Below are 19778 nucleotides of genomic sequence, written 5' to 3' on the forward strand. Positions count from 1 at the left end.
TTTTGAATTATGTAGTTTTATTTAGACCTAGACTAGTATGAAGCAATCTTGTTATTTCTCTAATTATATTATTAATAACTCTTACAATTTTACAGGGATTCATCTTTTCTTAACAAGACATTTGATCTTAAGGCTTAGATTTACATGAGAACAAATGAGACTGAATTCTCAGCTTACAATTTTTACTAAAACAACCTTCTAGCTATTGTGGTTGCAAAGAACAGCTGATGAGTGTAACTTGGCTCCACTGTGAATCCTAAATACAATATAGGGAATATTGTTTAAAAAATAACTCCCTGGAGTAGATAATATCTGGGGACTGTGGAAGGCTAGCAGGGCTGTAGCCCCTCCTGGGCACATTTATTCCAAATGTTATCTGGTACATAACAGCAGGGAGGATTTGCCGGCCCACAGCCCCCCTCTTTTCCCCATTCTGCTGTGGTTGCTAGAAAACATCACATGTCAAAGCTCCTGAAATTTTAGCACTCGGGGTTGGCAATACTGTAGTCCCACTTATTACGACATGACTTCAGCAAAGCTAATGTTCACAGAAGTTACAGAAGCAGATGTCATATCACAAAGCAACCACTGCAGGCATTTCAGAAATTTCCTTTGACTTTCAGAAGTTGAGGGATGCTTCATTTGTGAAACATCTTTGCTTTCCAAATAGGCCGTGTATGACCTCATTCATTAATAGTCATAGGAGCTGTTAAAGCTCTTACTATGTAATTTAAATATCTTTTCAACACCTCCAGGAACCTGGAATTTTCTGACAGATGAAAAAATGATGTAACAAGATGCTTAGATCATGACTGGGCACTGAATCTTGCTATGAACTCCTGGTATCCCTTATAAGATGGGGTCCCGTTCTCGGTTTGAGTCTCTAGGCTTTAGCATAAAATAAATATATACACATTAATAATTACATAGCAAAATAGGAGATTGTCATGACTTCCCTTTTCCTCCAGGTATATCCCCGAGTACTTTAATTTATGTCCATCTTCCCCTTCAAAACAGCAATAAAAGCAGATAAGTATTTTTTATAATGATTACACTGTGTACTGACCTACTGACATACATGCGCTAAGAAGTTCTGTCAATACAGCATTCCGTACACAGATGCTGGCTTGCTCTGCGGGGATCCTGAGCTTGACCATAAGTGGCTTGGCAGCAGTTAGCACTGTGCCAAGCCTGAGCTATGTGCCCTCTTAAGAAAGATTCAGATCTGCTTGTGAAATGCCACGTAAATGTAGACTTAGTCAATGGAACTACTAGCAAGACTAACTCCTCTGCTCTGCTTTTCCTTGCTCTCTTCTCATTAATGCCATGATAACAAGCCAGTACCTGAGCAATGTGAATGTATACAGCACAGATTGATTGTTTTCCCCAGAGAAGGAAGTGTGCACAGATTAGAAGTGCAAGAAGGAGGGCTGGTTTTATCTTTATAGACACAGAGGAGGCAGGGTGAAAAAAAAAAAAAAAAAAGAAAAAAGAAAAGATGCGTTTGGAGCAGAAGGCAACAATGTTTTGTGACTTCCTGGAACATTTTATTTAGAAGTCTTCTGCCATTTCTGGAGAAGGACCTGTTCTCCTCCCTTCTTCTCCCCTAAAGAAGCATTACTTTATGCAAGTTTGCCGATGATACCAAGCTGGGAGGAGTGGCTGATACACCAGAAGGCTGTGCTGCCATCCAGCGAGACCTGGACAGGCTGGAGAGCTGGGCCCAGGGGAACCTGAGGAAATTCAACAAGAGCAAGTGCAAGGTCCTGCACCTGGGGAGGAACAACCCCATGCACCAGTACAGGCTGGGGGCTGAACTACCGGAAAGCGGCTCTGTTGAGAAGGACCTTGCAGTGCTGGTGGACAACAAGCTGACCCTGAGCCAGCAATGTGCCCTTGTGGCCAAGAAGGCCTACGGTATCCTGGGATGTATTACAAGGAATGTGGCCAGCAGGTCGAGAGAGGTTATCCTCCCTCTCTACTCTGCCCTAGTGAGACCACATTTGGAGTGCTGTGTCCAGTTCTGGGCCCCCCAATTTAAGAAGGACAGGGAACTGCTTGAGCCAGTCCAGTGGAGAGCTGCTGAGATGATCAGGGGGCTGGAAATCTCCCTTACGAGGAAAGGCTCCTCCCAAAATGGGAGGAAATGGACAGCACTTTTTTCCCCAGGTCTTCCCTTCACCAGAGCTGCAGATCACGTTGCATGGGCTATATTAGCCAGCGCTAAAGCAGCAGTCCTTCATCTATGGTTCATAAGCAGCCCATTTCTCATAAGGCCCTTTGATATCGCCTGTGGCCATAGGGATGTAACAAGCTCATACTGCATTAAAGGAGAACATTGTCTCGTGTTCCAACAGCTTTGTCCTTGTTTCACCTCTGAAACACCAGATCCAAATGCCAAAAGGAATTGTTACTGTTGCTGAAACAGAATAATTTTTTTAAAAGTAAACTGTCCTTCAAATACTGTGCTATTAATGGTAGGCGAGTGGTTAAAAATAGAATATTCCATGTAATTTAAAAAAAATTATAGTATAATGACTCCTGAAATATAAAAGATCTGCAAAAGGTGTTGTTATAACTAATTTCTGTCTCCCTTTGAGACATGCTTAACCTTTGTAATTCTTTTCTACTCTGCTGATCTTTTGCTTAAAGTCACTCACTGAACACTGTCTTACATGTATCCGTTAAAACCATGTCACTTGTTGCAGAAAACTCACACATATCACAAAGTTAATTCCCACCTATCAACAAATATCTTTTGTAGTGATATCTAATCATAGATGTATTTCATATAAGAAAATCAATTTTAGATGTTAATACAATTCCAAAACCTGAGAGTAATTTCTCAGTAACTTCTGCTCTAGCTGAATGTTAGTGTAGATTTTTTTTCTTCTCTTCAATGTCATGTTATAGTTCTCCACATTGTCTTTCTCCTGCATTGGTCTTTCTTCAACTGTGGCCAAAGAATAACTGAAGAGCAGTATGAGAGCATCAAAGCATTTTCCAGACCATACAATAGATGCTCTCTAGTAATTGTCTACATTGAAATGATTTTCCTCTGTTGCCTGATCCTAACACCAACAGACAACTCTTATATATTAACTGGTTTTAGTAAAGAAAATACAGATTTTTCCAGGGATGTTCTTATGGCTTAAAGCACCATGGTGGACTACATTGGTTGTTCCCTCCTTTGTCACCTTCAAGTTTATGTAGAAAGGCTACCGTTGTTTCCTGTAGACTTGTTGATCCCAGTCAAGTAGTGTGATTCTGGGTCTTAAATGATGACGTGACCCCATCACACATCTGTTGCTAACAATCAGTGGCTCTAAAAACTGTGACCAATCTATTTACCTACCTACCTATGCACCTACCCACCTACCTGCCTATGTACCTTCCTCTGTCATATCTTAGATCAGCTGAAATTCCTATTAGCGTAATACAAATCATGTGTGTCATCAGGTTCTCTGCACAGATACTCAGCTACTGAATTTGTTGCCCAAGGATTTTATCATTGCCTATTACTAACTTATTGTGAATACCTGCAAAAATGCTACATGCAATTTTAGAATTGCAAAGAAACCAATTGTCCAGCCTCCTTTGTATAGAAGTTGCCTGACAAACAAGAAAATGCTGCTTGAATTTAAGTCAATAAGTTACTACTGGGTTTTTCCCTTCACTTTCAGTTTAATATGTTATTTCCCCCACCCCCAGCACTATATCTTGGCCTAAGTAATGGTGACAGTGGATTTCAAATAGTTGCAACATCATACTCAAGAAATGAGTGAACTTCACATAAAGTGAGCAGCTTGCATCTAGATCCTACACTTGAATGCAGTATATCAGATTTATCAAATGCAAAGAACAGATTTATGATGGAAACAGCAGGCTGATGTAATAGGAAGCACTGCATTGCGCTGCACTGCATTGTGCTTAAAGCAATGAGCCATCTTTGTATGCATGCTCTGGGGGAGGAACCTTTGTGCTTCCTGTGTTAAAGAGGACTGGTATCTCTATAGTTCTGCTATTAATCTTACAGAGATACCAGTTTCTTTTGTATCTCTGCTCCATATTTTCTGAATGACTGAAGATTTGCAAAAGCATATCACAGACACAGGTACCCAAATCCCATTGACTCTCTGGAGGCATTTACTGTAGAAAATTTGGTGATTTGGTTCTTAAAACCCTTTGAAATGTCATACCTCTTTTTTTTTTTTTAATCCTTATGCAGGATAGTATAATCTCCCTCCTTGCATTTTTTTTTAATTATAATATTGTCTCCAAATACAGGCTGAATATATAATGGAGTCATGTAGATCCACCCAATGTGCTGTGAGTTATAAGCTGACTGGGCAGAGGATTTCCCTGCATCTCCCCACGATTTACTGGGGGAGAAGGGAGTAGAACTAAGAGATGAAAAGCCCTTCTTTCCACTTCTCTTGTTTAGTACCAGCCAGTGCTCTGTGTCTACATGTATTTTACATCCACATTCAGCCCTATGCTGAACAACAGTTAGCTCTAATCTGAAAGTTGAGTAGCTACACTACTGGCCACTTAATTAGGTCAGACCACAATTATACTGTTGTGCAACTTCCACTCTGGAGGCAGTGGATGGCCTACCAGCTTGGATGCAAACAAGGTAAACATCTTACTGTCCTCTTCATCTAAGGAGACATATCTGAAGTCCCCATCTTGGTTGGCTGCTTTAGCTGTATCATAATGCAAATTAATTACTGTCGTATAAAGCTCAGATTTTTTAATTATTTTTAATATATGTGGGATATATTTTTCCCCTTTATTGGTTTGCGTTTCTCTCAAGGTTTGATCTTGGTTCAGTGATTCCACATAATAGCTTGTGACTGGAATATTTTAGGAAAGTTCATTGATATTCTAATATTACACAGTAATTCCTGATGAAGTCACATAAATCACTGCTTAGTGAATTATACATAAAGAACAGTTATCTTCTTGCTGCTACTCCATTAATAATAACAGTAATAACACTTGATCTTTGGCATTAATCTCCAAATCAGCATCCATGCAAAACTAGCCAGATGCTGAAGGAAATTCCTTATAGAGGAATCATGCTGATCATACAGTTTATATAAACCTTCCTTTTACTAATGTTATGCAGGTTTTTCCCTGGATTGTGGTGAAATAACTGTCATTCCACAAAGCAAAAATAATCTGTCCTTCAAAAGAAAAGAAAATAATTTTCAAACAGGACATTTCTGCCAAAAAGGAGTGTTTCCATTGCATTTGAGGAAAGCAAAACATGGACATAGAGTTTCTACCATTCTCTTTCAGTGTCATAGGGGAAGTAGGATAAAATGATGGGAGAGAAGCTGTTCTCCCTCAAATTTCCCCTTAAGAATACATGAGCTCATAATGGAAAACCAGACTGTCATAAAAAGATATTTTCACAATCTCTATGTTTTAATATTTAAAAATTCCTCTGATGGATCATTGCAAACTATCCCATCGTGGAAGTTCCACACAGATGTGTCTGTGCTCCGTAAGTGGCATCTAGGATTCTTGACATGAAGCTTGGGTAGCGTATTACTCCATTTGCCCTGTAACAGTAACTGAGCTAAGGCAATTGTGTAGGTTTTATGCGTGTTTGTGCAAGCACATGAAAATGTGTATTTGTTTATATTGGTCATTAACTATTCCTGTTTCAGAACTGGCCAGGCATTTAAAGACTACCATCAGGTTGGACAGATGTTTAAGCTATGCATTAGTGACATTACAGTCACTAAGAAAAGCCATAACACATGGTTGACATGAGCAAACAGGCAAGCTGAGCTGGACTGAGAAAGAACTACACAGCATATATGTAAAGTTGCTTGTGCCCTTATTTATCTGCTCAGTGACTGAATGCAGCTCTTGAGTTTTCCTGGTCATTGCTGGCTTGCTGTTAAACTGGTGTGTTATCACAGAAGTGAATTTTGGAAATTGGAAATTGTCTTAAATGGGAACAAATTTTTGCCTAACCTTGATTCAGCCTGGGCTTTTTCTCATTTGTGAAAGGAGGGCTGCCCTAAGTGCTTCCCAGAGGCTGCAGTTAAAACAGGCTGAGACTGCAAAGGGAAATGGGTATTGATGTTCACAGAGGATTCCTCCCTGAGGCTTCCTCCCTGCCCTCATTAGGAGGCTTCCCCTGGGAGGAGAAGCAGGTGAATGGCGCACAGTCCAGCCTCCTTCTGACAGGCATTTCAAAGGTAGTCAGGGACCAAGACCAGAAGGAGGTAACTGTGACACCTGGTACAGTTTGCATACCTTTCACTTGCCTGGGCCTCAGCTGCTTCTGCCACATCTTCCTCAACAGGCTTTCTCAGACTGCCATTTTCTCTTTCTGAATAGTGAAACAACAACGGTAGAAGAAGTGTCAGTGTCTGCATGGCCCACCTTTGGCAAAATGGCCTGGATAACAACAGCCCTTAAGATAGGAGTGGGAATATAAACAGTGCATGTGAATGGAGGACCCAAAACTGCCTGAGAAGACATCTATCCCAAACGGTCATGTAAGAGAGAAAGACAAGCATCAGCCAGATGTAAAGACGGTAGGTGTGCTTGTAACCCACACATCCTCACAAAGTGTGTGTGAGACCATGTGTATGTGTGGGAGGGGGAGATTAGAGCTTTTTGGGATAAGTGGAGGGTGGAGATGTGTAGGTATTAATTAATATTTTGGAAGTGTCTAGTACTCTGGCTTATCCATTATATTATTGATATGGATCTCAGATGAATAGTTCACTGGCTGCTGGTCAATTCTGTGTCATGAACAAATCAATAAACACTTTGGTCCAGACTCAGTATCCAGTATGTGAAGGGAGCAGTTTTTCTCTGTGACAGAGACACCATTTCAAACCTGCTTCAGAAAGGTGCACTCACAGCCCGCAGCCCTCTGACTCCAGCTCTGGCTGTGAGCTCTAGCAAAGGGAAGCCAGGGGCTGATGTTTGAGTAACAGGCTGGGCACACTGGACTCAGCAGGGAAGTCATTAGGCCCATCTGAGATTGCAGTGCTCTAGTTTTATGTTTTGTCAGATGGGAGGGAGCTAAAGCTCAGCTGCCAAAGGTGTATGTGATCCTACTCAAGCAGTGTTTCTTTGAAGAGCATGGCTAAGGAGAGAAAAGGATTCCACTGGCAATATTGTACATTTGTGTAAAACTTTCAGCACAGTTCATCCAAAATCCTGAAACTACCCTCATTCAAGTTAAAGCATGCCACCAGCTCTGCTGTTTGCCTCCCAGATGTGTGACAATAAACAGGAACCAGTTTCTGTTCAGGCACTGGGAACGGCTGGGGTTCACAATAAGTTTATCTCACTGCTAATTTGGGTTGTTCCTCCTTTTGTTTTATATTCTCACCATATTTGGGGGCACCAAATACATAAGATATTGCAGATGCTTGTGTTGTTTAATCTGTGTGAGGGACTTCTGAAAGACCGTTGTCTCTAGCAGAGGGGACAGGCACCATCTTTTCACTGCTGGATTTCTACATTATACCTTTGATCGCTGGGCTGTGGGAATACTCCCATCACTAGAAAGCACACAGGACAGAGCTGTCTCTGTGAATTCCTAAAGCATGTCAGGTTGAATTTCAAATTTCAAACCTTTTATTTTTTTTTTTTTGCTTTTATAAGCAATGTATTTCTTCTTGCTTATAACTTTTCAGTCATCTTATTCAGATTTGGAACAGGGCTGGAAGAAAAGTCAGGTTTGGTTTGCCTGACAAAGTGAATTGTTTCCTATTATTTCACAAATAATTAAAAAACTAACAGAAACTTCTTCCTAATTTTCAATTATATATTATGTATGTTTTTCTTATGCTTGAGTACAGGTCTAAAAGGAACATGAGTTTATAAAGAAAAAAACAATAGATTATATTTAAGAACTGCAACATAAAATAATGTGACAATCTCAGGTTTTTATCCCTCAGCCAGAACTAATTGTTTATTTTTTGGTTGACCTAAGTCTCAATTTTTAGAATAAATACAATTCTAAATAAGCAATTAAAAATTAATTCCCCCTAGCTTTACTTCTGATTGATATGGTAGGTGGGATTTTATTTCATGTAATTATCTGTTTTGTGCTTACCAGGTAGAAGTAGATTTAGTTTATTTAACTTTCTCTTTCTGTCTTCATAATATATATATTTCCCATCAGGCGGTTTGGGAAGTTTATTTAGTCTGTATTTACTCTTCCTCAGATGATGAAGAGACAGTATGAGAGAGACAGAAAATCAGGCAGGAAAAGAAATGCCTCTGGCATACCATAAAGGTCATGTAACAATCTCATAATCTCGTTTCCTCTTTAAAGTTTACCTGGGAGTCCCAAACTTTTTTTTTTTGCTTTAGCTCTGCCACTATGTAAAAAAGGAACTCGGGCCACGTGTTGCAATTCTGTGGTATTGCGGTGAAATGGAGCATCCCTTTCCTTTCAGAGTTTACAAGTATTTATAAGGGAGCCAGCACTTTGCTTCCTTCAGATCAAAAAACCAACCTGCCCAGTAACTTCAGCTAACAGGCATCGCAGGAAAAGGTAAGAATTCCTTTCTTCTCTAACACTGGGGCAAGTCTGGTAACAGCTGCTTCAGATGAAACTAATGAAAAATTAAAATTATTTATTTAAAGGTGTTTTTAAATAGTTGTTGTGACATTTTTCTCAGGACAGTATTTACATGCTTATGTGCCTGAAGTTAAGCACATAGAGTATATATGTATCTAGCTCATAGAATTGTTATCTAACTAACAGAACAGCTAATGTTATAAGGTAGTAATCTTTTGTATCTTACCAATACTCATGTTGCTGGGTGTGTGTATTGACAAATATGTATTTATGGTCAGACCATTCTCTGTTTTAAGAAACATGCAACTCCATTGACATGGCCCTGCCTTGAGCTGGGGCTCGGAATTGGTGCTGATTTATAGAGCCCATGCTCCATATCACAAGAAACATGATGCTGGTAAATTCTCTTCATCTATGAAGGGCTTGGGTAACTGCACTGATCAGTGATGTTCAGAAACTGCGTTTATTTCTGATATATTTTTCAATAAAATTTTGAGATGGGGAGGGGGTGTTCTCCCCCATCTCAAATATTGAACAATTTTCCATGAAAATGATTAAATTTTTTCATCAAAAACCTGAATCGTGAAGCTTTAACCCTAAAACCAGGAGAAACTTTTCTCCTTTTCAAGGTTTCAGTTTTGATGAAAGGTTGATATGGAAAAGAAGGCATGTTTTACACCCTTCCCCTCCAAGTTTTAATAGATATTTTAGGTATTGGTTTTATGAAGGATAGTGATGAATGCCATGCTACAATTAAAGAAATTAGCATCTTTCAGAAAGTTGCAAAATGCATTTTTCTTTCACAAATTACAGATAATCCTGCCTGCAGTAGAAAATCTTCAGGATTTCTAATCCTGAATGGCTAAGAATTAAAAGGCTAAGAGTGTTTTACTTTTAATGAAGCAATATACTGCTGATAGGCTGCCTGATAGTGTCTGGCTTTTCACTGAGGCTCCTGCCTCTCTCTGAGTATGGATCCAATGTGAGCTGGTTCCTCTCCTACATACTCTCTCCAGTACTACACTTGTAGCTTCTGGTCCTACCAATAGCTGTGCTGTGTGCTGTACAAAATCAGATGGTGCACTTTCTTGGCACTGGTCCAGAGACAGCTGACTTCTGATCAAGATTAAGGACTGCTAATAATAGCAGGAGCTGTCAGTGAGTAACAGATTCGGTGCACATGGAAATACACACATACTCTTCCTTCATAAACCCAAACGAAAATGTTTCATAGCACAGGAGAAGAAATCAGGACGACTACTCCCCTTTCACTGAAAAAAACTGGTTTGGAAGGAAAAAACCCAAGCCACTTAATTTTGTGTTTTTCATGTGCATTCAGACTCCCTCTGCAGTCAGAATAGACTTTGAAAAATATATTCGCCAATCTCTTTTTCTAAGTCATACTCCTATTCATTTGGCTTAATGTCCAGTTGAAAAAGGTCTGAAAGTGTATCTCAATATCTGTCAGCGGGTTTTTTTACTCACCCAGTGGTTACTAGAATATTTGGCAAATATGTTTCATATTTCACGAAGACCTCTAGTTGTATTTTCAGTTCAGGACAAATATACATTTATATATTGTATATACAGCTACATACTTACATATTCTCAAGTGAGATATATGTACATGTCTCAAATGAACACAGCAACGATGATATACATACACAGCCATTTCTGCAAATGTAGCTGTGGCGCACTGAATCCAGTAGGAATTTTGCCTGAAATTGCTTGCAAAATGAATTAGACTATGCAACTTCAGGCAGACGCTAGAACTAGTAACAGTTAGGGAAGCGTCAGTGTTGACACCAGCTTTACACTGCATTATTGACACTGCTATCACTTGTTCTCACGGAGGTGGTGAAGACTACAAACACTTCAGCAGGTCCTTCATATTAGTCGCAACACTTTGTTTTAATAGGACTACTGACATGCTTAAACCAAGGAATATACTTACAAGCTTTGCGTGACTAGAATTTAATGTCTGTTGATCCTTTAATCCCATGCCTTGTTCATGCAACTAGCCTCACTGGCACCAGCAGGACTTTTCTTGCATGAGGAATGTTTAACTGAGAGACGTGGGAATGCTTCTGAGCTACTGACCATATAAGACCCATGCACATAACAATTTCCTCTAAGTTCCATGATTTCTTCTCTAAACTGGTTTGTGGTGTGAATAACAAGTGCATCAAAATCTTGGCTTGAGCTCCAGTACAAATCTCATATTCAATTTTTATGGCATCTGAGAGTTCTTAGAATGGGAGAATGTTTCTTAGTTCACTGGAACTGACTCTGTCTTCTTATTATCCTGTCCAGCATTGAGCTCGATTTCAGCACATACTCAACAATCCTCAATGAAGTTTAGTTATTTATTTTTTCCCTACAGATGTCTCACCTACTACTTGCCTTACTTTCATTATTTTCCTTTGCTGCCCTTCTGGAAGCGCAGTGGAAACTGAGGGAAAATGGTAAGCAGTCTTCACTTACTGAGACCTACAGCTGACTGTAGGACACAAGGGTATTTCAGAACTATACCTGTGTCCACAGCACAGAATTTGTTAACTGTAGTATCTTAGGCCTATATTCTTCCTATTTGTTTGTGAATAACTAGCCCTAATTGGTTGGAAGAAATATTTAGATGATCTAAAATGTTGTACAACAGCCATTCTGAATATTTGCATTACAAACTGTCTTATTTCCTATTCCCTGTTCTCTTGTTTCAAAAGTTTCAGTCATGCAGTCTGGAAGCAGAAACAGTATCTTGTGACTTAGGTAATAGCCCACAAACAAACAAGTGAAGAATTAATTGTCAAAAAGAATATTTCACAGTAAAACCCGAAACCTAGAAATAGTTTATACAACTTCTCTGGTAAATAACTTAAATGTAAATACATTTGTAAAAATACAGGGTCAGTAATGAACAAACAATTCTTTTGAATGACTTACCAGAAAATTGGGCTAAATTCAGATAATCGGATTTGATGTTCTTATTCACCCAGTGTAGCTCCATAATCCAGGCTGCCTTGAATGTGATTACCCAAAAAGAAGGACTCTAGTCAACATGAGAAAAGCATTCTCGATATGATTGTGTTTTACTTGTAAAAAGTAATTAAATTACTTTTCCCTGTATCTTTACATTAAAAAATCATTTATCCTGTGGGTTCCTTGGGCAGTACCATGGCACTGAAAACTGCAAATATGTTTGTCAGTATTGAGAATAATCTTTGTGTTTGAAGTCTGTAAGGTTTATCTTGTCTGTGCATCAAATAGCCATAAGCAGTTTAGAAAACCTCCAAGCTTCCTACAGTTGCATGTTTTCTGCCATTTTAGATTCACCATTTGACATATTTTTTAGTGCTGCTTCTTTGTGGTAAAGTCTTAAAGCTCTCATTCTGGTAGTGAAATGCTCTGGTGAAAAGGTCTTAGAGCTCACTGGAACTGTGATTTCCTGAGCTGAGTGCTTCCTGTGGCATTGACACAGTAAGAAACAAATTTTTGCCACTTCTTGCATGTAGAAGAGTTTCTGAGGGCACTGAACATGGTTGGGGAGCCTGTGACAGCAGTAGTATACCTGAGCAATGACAGTTAGATTTGAGAACTGCTGCCACACAGAAGCATAGGTGAAGTTCTTCAGCCAACCACAGCAAAAAGACAAGAGAAGATAATGATCCTTTAATGGAATTGTTCCAAGTTATTTTGTTATGTGGTTCATCTTCTAATCTGGAAAGACCAGCAGGGCACTTCAGAGTTACAAGATGGCATTTAGAAGACCGCATCTCCCTGTTACAGTCCACTTAGCTCTGCTGTAGCTCAGCAATCCCCCATCTCTTAGTAATTGCTCCACTAGTACCAGGGTGAGAGAAGTACAGATTGTTCCCTGCAGAAAATAGAAAACAGCCTCAGCTACAGGTAAATACAAAGCACTTAGCCAGAGCTCCCCTCCTTCCCATCACTCACTCACAGACCTTTGACACTGAAGAGGACAAAGCATCATAGCTTTGCACCATAGCAAAGCACCATAGTACGGGGTGGCTTTACATGCCATTCTGTGAGCAAGGGCCTCAGGCCACATGACAGAGGAATACCTGGGCTCAGTGTGTCCTGGCATCCTCACCTTTAAAACAAAGGTACCTGCCTACTTCCCACAGTTTTGCACCAGTGTATGGTTCTCTGGGAACATGGCAAAAAAATAACTTCTTCCATTAAAATGTTATCCCTATTGATCAGCAGGTTCTAGATACGCTGCAAATTTCTAAGCTGAACCTCTTCCTGTAGTACAGATTTCCAAGTGATGGTGAGGCCTTGGGCAACAAAGTCAGAGATTTCTTAGCAGTCTTCCTGGAGAGCAGAGGTGAAAAAAAGGGATCAGTTCAATCTTCACACTGTTAAGTGTGAGTAGCTGCTAACATGGTTCTCTCTGCAATGTCCAGTGTACGTCATAGAATCAGAGTGGAATGATGAGACACCAGCTAAAAGAGTGGAGCTGACCTGTAACACATCTGATGAAGTACTGCCAGTTTACTGGAAAAAGGGCACCGAACTGAAAGGAACTGGAAAGACTCTGATTGCCGAAGTAAAAGAGTTCCCAGATGCTGGCAACTACACCTGTCTGACAGCTGATACCCATGAAACCATCAGCTATGATTTCTTCCTCATAACTAAAATAGACTCCAATGGGCAAATGATAAGGTCAATTCTGAAAAGCTATAAAGGTACGGTCATAGATGATGTGATGTATCTTGCTCAGCTTTGTGCATTGGAGCTTTGTGAGGACCAGAGGGAGCTCTCTGAAGAAATGCATGAGAAACAGCCACTTTAAAATGGGTCCTCTTGAAATGCTTTACTGACAATGAAAGGCAAATGATTACTTCTGTGGGTCTGCATATGGTGCAGCTGATGAGCAGCATAGGACTCAGTTGCCATGGGATTAATTTAGGACTCTCTAGACCTGTAGGATGGAGTGATGGTAGGAATTGTTAGATACAGAATAACATTAATACCACACCACTGCTTTTCAGGGAGGGGAGCAATTGACTAGCTTTGCCTCCATCTCACAGACCCAACACTCAGAAGAAGGTTTGCAAAACCAAGGCTACATGAACTGACAGAACCAGGGACTGACCTAGATTTTAAGTGCTGTCCTTTGGGCTTCTCCATTCACCATTAACCCACTGGGACAAGCCTGTGATGTTTTGCATTTTCTGCACCAACTTTAGTCATCAATGTATCATATTGCAGTCCCTCACTGTAGTGCCAGGAACTTATGAATTTCCAAGGCTTTTTCCCTGGCTCCTGGACCCACATATCAGATGCAGTAGGCTGGTCTGCCAGTCAGCTACATTCAGGGTACAATACAGAGGTGTTGAGAGTCTGTGGTGCTGGGCAGCAGAGATGAAACACACGCCTATACTGAGGCCTCATTCACTTCTCACACTGGAAACATTCCCCATCAAGTACCCCAGTGTGTGAAGATGTGAGGTTTTCCACTGCGAGGACTCTCACGCACAGGGTAACAAACACAGAGGTTTGCCAATGGAATAGCTGCAATGTTTCTTTGTGGAAGGAACAATGGATTTAGTTATATACATTTCTTACTGACAGCTATCTGCAGCTGCCTGGGTCTGCTCAAGCTCCTGTCAGTAGCCACGTAGATGTGGTTAATGTGGTGCCACATAAACCAGCCTTCAGCCACTAACTGTGGTTATATGACTTTAACTACAGGTGGCTGCCTAAGGGGCAATATGAGGCTGTGTCTGCCTACGTACCCACCACCTGCCAAAGTAGATGGAAGTCTGTTGAATTACTGTTTTGTCTCTGCTTTGACCATCTTGGCAAAAAGAGTAAATAAATTGCGTTTTCTTTCTTTTTCCAACTAGAGCCTAACAGGACATTTTTAAAATGTGAGGCAAAGAACTACTCTGGAATTTTCATCTGTTCATGGATGACAGAAAATGAGAGTCCAAATGTGAAGTTCACAATCAGAAGTCTAAAAGGGTAAAAGCTTGTACTTTCCTTAACAACCTCATAGTAAGGCTGGAACAGGCCTTGGTGTTACTCTGTGTAGGAGATCCTGGATCTGAGGCTATTTAGGATATGTAGAAGGTGAGGAATCCCACTTCCAGAGTCTGAATATCTGCAAAAAGTTTTGAGCCATCTCTGGGACTAACTTAACTAATAAGGGCATGGAAGTTGCTCAGGAATTAATAGAGACTTGAAAATGGACCAACCCCCACTGTCCTGTTACAGCTGCTACAGTACAGCCACAGGATAACTTAAGCAATAGCAAAAATAGTTCATGCAGGGGAGAGGAAGTTGAGCCAAAAGCAGAAACAATCATAGCACCGAGCCCCTTCACAGCAAATTCAGTGGAATTAAGGGAGTGGGAGGCTGCACCCACTGCAAAAGCCACATGTCCACTGACAAGTCTCTGTTGAGGAACACTGCAGAAACCTGCGAGGGAAATATGTGAGGGGAACCTTGTGGGGATTTCCTACCTCCCACTACTCTTGGGGGTTTCTCCAAAACAAGGAGTGCTTGAGCAAAGGTCAACTCCATTTGTTAAAGAAGAAACAACTGCAAAGTGGTTTATTTTGCTGAATGCAAAAATAGAACCAGTTTCAGGTAGTACTTTATAGATGGCTTTTGTTATTTATTTCCCATAGGGTACATTTTGACCTTCCCTTATTTATTCCAGCAAGGCTTTCGAAAGGCTAAGGAACAAAGTAAGATACTAGAGCTTGTCATCGGGCAATGGTAATAAGAAATTAGATATCTTGTTTTAGGTTTAAACACTAATTCCTTCTGCTAAGGCAGGGGGGCTTTTGTGAATTTACATTAATATGTAGTATTACACTTTAATATTACACACTTTGATACACTGTAATATTACACTGAAGATGTAAGAACTCCCACTGAACTGTTTCTGCAGCTGTTGACGTGCAGCCATAAAATGATACAGGCAACAGCAAAACATTACCTTACTGACTACGTTATTGTTTTGGTAACAAATTCTCCGAACAAACAAAAATTTCCAGTACTTTTCCTCTGTTCTGTCTTCAGCTCTCAAGAAGATGTAACCTGCAGCAGCCCTGTAGCTCACACTGATAAATCAGTGACTGAATACACAGCCCAGTGCCAGAAAGAAAACTACTGTCCATTTGCTGAAGAGCACCAGCCAATTGAGATGTTCCTGGAGGTCATTGATGAGGTGGAATATGAGAACTACACTAGCAGCTTCTTCATCAGAGATATCAGTGAGTAGACCAGGAATCACAATTAATTCTTAGCTTTATTCTTGCTGCTGATAGCGGAACTGACAACAGTAGCTGATCAAACCAAGCTTGGGAATCTCTGCCCTATTCTGCTGCAAAACTGTATCAAGCCCCCAGTTACAGGAAGAGGGGAAAACAAAATGTAGCAGCAGTCCAGAAGAGGATGAGGAAGTGAAGAAGCAACATCTCCCTAGCTTGTGACCTCCAACTCTCTCACCCCCACATCTCCCAGAAGCTTCTGTAGCCTTCTCTATTAGATGGACATGTTTTGGAATGGGTATGTGGGAGAAGTCAGAGAATAACCAATAATCCAGGAAGCTCTTCTCTGAGAACTGCAGATTTACTCAGATAATCGTTAATGCTATGTGTACTTCCCTCCTGATCCATTCTTACAGATGGGCATCCAGAGCAGGTTAATAGAGAGTGACAGGAAATAAGAGGACCAGTTATGACCATGGTGCCACAGGGCACAGGAAAATGAAGCAGCATCCTGAAGAACCAGATGTTTTCCTAAATGCCCTAACAGTCAGCAGGAGTTGAAGATATTCCTTTGTGTCCAACAGAGTCCCCTGCAATTCTTCAGGCAAAATAAGAAGGATCTTGCCCAGAGAGACTCTGGGAGTGTGTTTAATTTTCCATAAGAAGCATACAAGGCAGTTCTTACACATCATGCCTGCTCCTCTCTTAATCTCATGGAGGCTCCCAATGCTGATTCATATAAGGCTATCAACAGTAGTACACCAGCATCTGATATTATGCTGCTAATGTGAATTAATTCTTTCTATATTTTCTCTTGCAGTAAAACCCGACCCACCCCAATGTCAGTATGCAGCCACAAATGGAACAGTGAGCTGGGCATACCCCAGAACATGGAGCACACCAAAGTCCTACTTCCCTTTGACTTTCAGGGTCAAAGTTGAAAGTACAAAGAAACACAAAAGCCAGGTAGAGATACAACATTTGAACCACAATTATCTTGCTTGAATAGACAGTATAAATAATATAAGCTTAATATGCAAGAATCATGGACTAGAATTAAAAAAGAAAAAGGGTGGTGAAACCCAAATGTGGCAAGGTTCTGCCTTGGCAGAAGACGACCTCCTTCCCAGTTCTATGAGCAGTAAGATCCAACCAACACACTAACACACTCTGGGGTGGATGCAACCCTGATGTAACTGGGGAGATAAAATCGTGCCCAGCATTGCATAGCTCTGCTAGCGTGAGAAGAGTATTTACTAATGCATTAGTAGGCTGTGTGGGTCCCAGTGTGGGAAAATCCCAATTTCCAAATCAAGAAGTCTAGGATGTGTTGCACTGATTTCCTCGTACGTTGCCTGTACCTGGGTAGCTCAAACTTTATAGGTGAATGGCAAATAAGGAATCAATGACTCATTGGGTAGCACTTCTGTGGAGACTGGCAAAGACTGCAGCCTTTCCCACTCACTTTCCAGTTATTAGTTATTCATTAACTAAACATTGCTACTCTGTGTTAGCTTTAAATCACAGAATGGTTTTGCTTCCTTTGCTAATGCTCATGGGTATGTTGAAGGGTACACAACAGCGTATGGTGATTTGGCTACAGGTTGACAAAGACATCAACAGCAGAACTGGAAACAAACCAGTTGACCACAGTGCAGGTCCCTAACTGCAGTGCTGCTCTTCTTTGGTCCGGCAATCAGAAAAGTAAACAAATGTACCAATCATTCCAGTCTGTCAACTGATTAAACCAAACACACTAGAGGATGTCTTTTTCTGTGTGGGAAAGAAAAAAAAAAAAAAAAAAAGAGCCTGTACCAGCAGGTGGGGCCATTCCCCTAGTGCTGACTCCTTGATTTCAGCAGGGCTGTCCTGTGCAACCTGTACAATCCCTTAGGCAGAGAACTGGAGACTCTACAGAGTGTTTCTTGTATCAGCCACGAGTCTTCAGTGGAAATTTCAATGATACTGAAAATCAGCAACTTCTGTCTTCTCAGGTTCCCAGTCTGGGTGAAGAAGGCAAAAGAGAAAAACTCAGATAAACAAATAAACCCTTTGTTTCAATGACTGCTTCAGTTTGGGGTTTGGATCACTCTACAACACTAACTTCAGTGGGAAGTGGGCTTTTTGGTTTGTTTTTGCTGAGGCTTTAGTTCTCACAAGTCCTCATGACTTTGGTATCTGTGGATGAAGATTGGTGCCTTTGAAACAACAGATTGCTAGTGGGTTTTTTGAGTTACATGTGCTCGTTGCAATCTGGTTCTCCATTATATGTTCTGCTTGACCTTTACAATCCGCTGACGGAGTTCTGCCCTCTTCGTAGATCTATGATGCTGATGAGCAGGCTATTCAAATTCCAACGGCTGGGCTGAAAGTCAAGATCTCTGTGCAGGCCAGGGATCGCTATTACAACTCATCCTGGAGTGAGTGGTCTTCGCTTTGCAGGTAAGGCTTAAAGAACCTCCTACTGGAGGAGCAGGGGTGATCCCTTACCTAAGAGAGTAATAAGCCTATGAACTACTTCTGGTTCTTAAAGTTCATTTATTTCACATTTCCTCATAATCATTTTTGTCTCCTGAACATTTTTTAATGAAGTGTCTTAGGAGCATAGACATGTAAATGTATTGGGCTGCCTAAATGATGATTCTCTTAAAAAAATAATTGAGGAAAAAGTTAGAATCCATTTAAATCAGAGAGGAAACAATGGATGTATGTTCATGGACATGGGTAGTGTTCTACCTAACTAGGTGATTATATTCTTTAAGAAGTATTTGAGCATTTGGCCTTTGCTAGTGTGGCCCATGCTGATTTTTATCCTTTCTGGTCATTGATAGCTTATGAATCAACGCTGAGTATCCCAACACAACAGACAGTGCATGTACAGCAGGTTTTACCACTAAAATGTGAAAGGAAGAGAGAGACAGAGGAGAGAGGTATTTGCTATTAGAAAGAAAAGCTATTAGCAGCTTCTGCTAGTCCTAGGAATGGCTGTTTTCTTATTCTGTGAATTGATTAGCATTCTCTGACAGCTCAGCCTAGCCCCTTTGCTTAGCTCTCCAGGTCAGAACATATTTTTAAATATGGAAATAGCCTCCTTCAGCTCAACAACAAAAAGAATTATGAGGATTTTTTTAATCTTCCTCTCTTCTGTTTTGTAAGTTTGGGGTGGGTTTTTTTTCAATTAGATGTAGATGCAAATCTCTCTGACCTCCAAGTTTCCAAGTTTCCTGAGTCACACTGTTGAAAAGTTGTAAACTTGTAGCCCTATTGAAACACTTGAAATGAGACCATGCTGCCCTGTGGATGCGGCTCTTGTTGGTACAGAGACATGTATAAATACCAATGGGAACTGATGGAAATCTTCAGAAGGGCTGAGTCTGGCAGGTGCCTGACTCTCATCAGTTGAAGCTGAATCCCTAATGCCCATCAGACACATGAACTTCTGAGCCTTGCATTATGTGGTCCTGAGCCCTTTAGAGAAATTGAGTGGTGGCATTTCACTAGATGGCTCAGACCAGCTAAGCTTTATTGAGAAATGGACTAAAAATCCAGGTCTGAGGAAAATAAAGATAATTCTTATATAAGTTTCCTTTCTTTTATTTTACAGATAACGAGTAAGAGATTCTAGGAGAATTGCACAATGCTCCTAAAGAAAGCAAAGAATGGATTAGCACAAGAACATAAGCATAATTAGAAGAAAAATTTGTATCTGAGATAATTAAGGAGCCGTAACATGTCTTTTTTGTAACAGATTAATATGCTCTTGATTTTGGCAGCTCTCTTAAATTCCCCAGATTTGAGTAATACCTTTAGTATACATCATGTTATATTAACATGTATAGTATTTTGATAAGATTGCTATCAGCTATCATTGTAGGTTCTGCACATTATTGTATCATGTTTGTTTGTTTATTTATTTATTTATTTATTATTTATTTATTTATTTATTTACTTGCCGTGACATG

General features: G+C 40.3%; 1 protein-coding gene across 1 annotated transcript; it reads left to right on the top strand.

Moving 5' to 3' along the window:
- The first annotated feature begins 2055 nt into the window (after positions 1-2055).
- Positions 2056-18262, top strand: IL12B (interleukin 12B). The gene is made up of 8 exons (XM_009514709.2): positions 2056-6560; positions 8359-8542; positions 10953-11034; positions 12997-13278; positions 14443-14560; positions 15626-15819; positions 16637-16782; positions 18137-18262. The coding sequence occupies exons 3-8, from the start codon at positions 10953-10955 to the stop codon at positions 18260-18262; spliced, it is 948 nt and encodes a 315-aa protein (XP_009513004.2). The 5' UTR covers positions 2056-6560; positions 8359-8542.
- Positions 18263-19778: the final 1516 nt, after the last annotated feature.

This window comes from Phalacrocorax carbo, chromosome 8 (genome assembly GCF_963921805.1).
Source record: "Phalacrocorax carbo chromosome 8, bPhaCar2.1, whole genome shotgun sequence".
Lineage (NCBI taxonomy): Eukaryota > Metazoa > Chordata > Aves > Suliformes > Phalacrocoracidae > Phalacrocorax > Phalacrocorax carbo.

Coding starts and splice junctions, on each gene's coding strand:
- IL12B (XM_009514709.2), top strand. CDS start 10,953: ATGTCTCACCTACTACTTGCCTTACTTTCATTATTTTCCTTTGCTGCC. Junction 11,035..12,996: donor GTGGAAACTGAGGGAAAATG/GTAAGCAGTCTT, acceptor TGCAATGTCCAG/TGTACGTCATAGAATCAGAG. Junction 14,561..15,625: donor ACAATCAGAAGTCTAAAAGG/GTAAAAGCTTGT, acceptor TTCTGTCTTCAG/CTCTCAAGAAGATGTAACCT.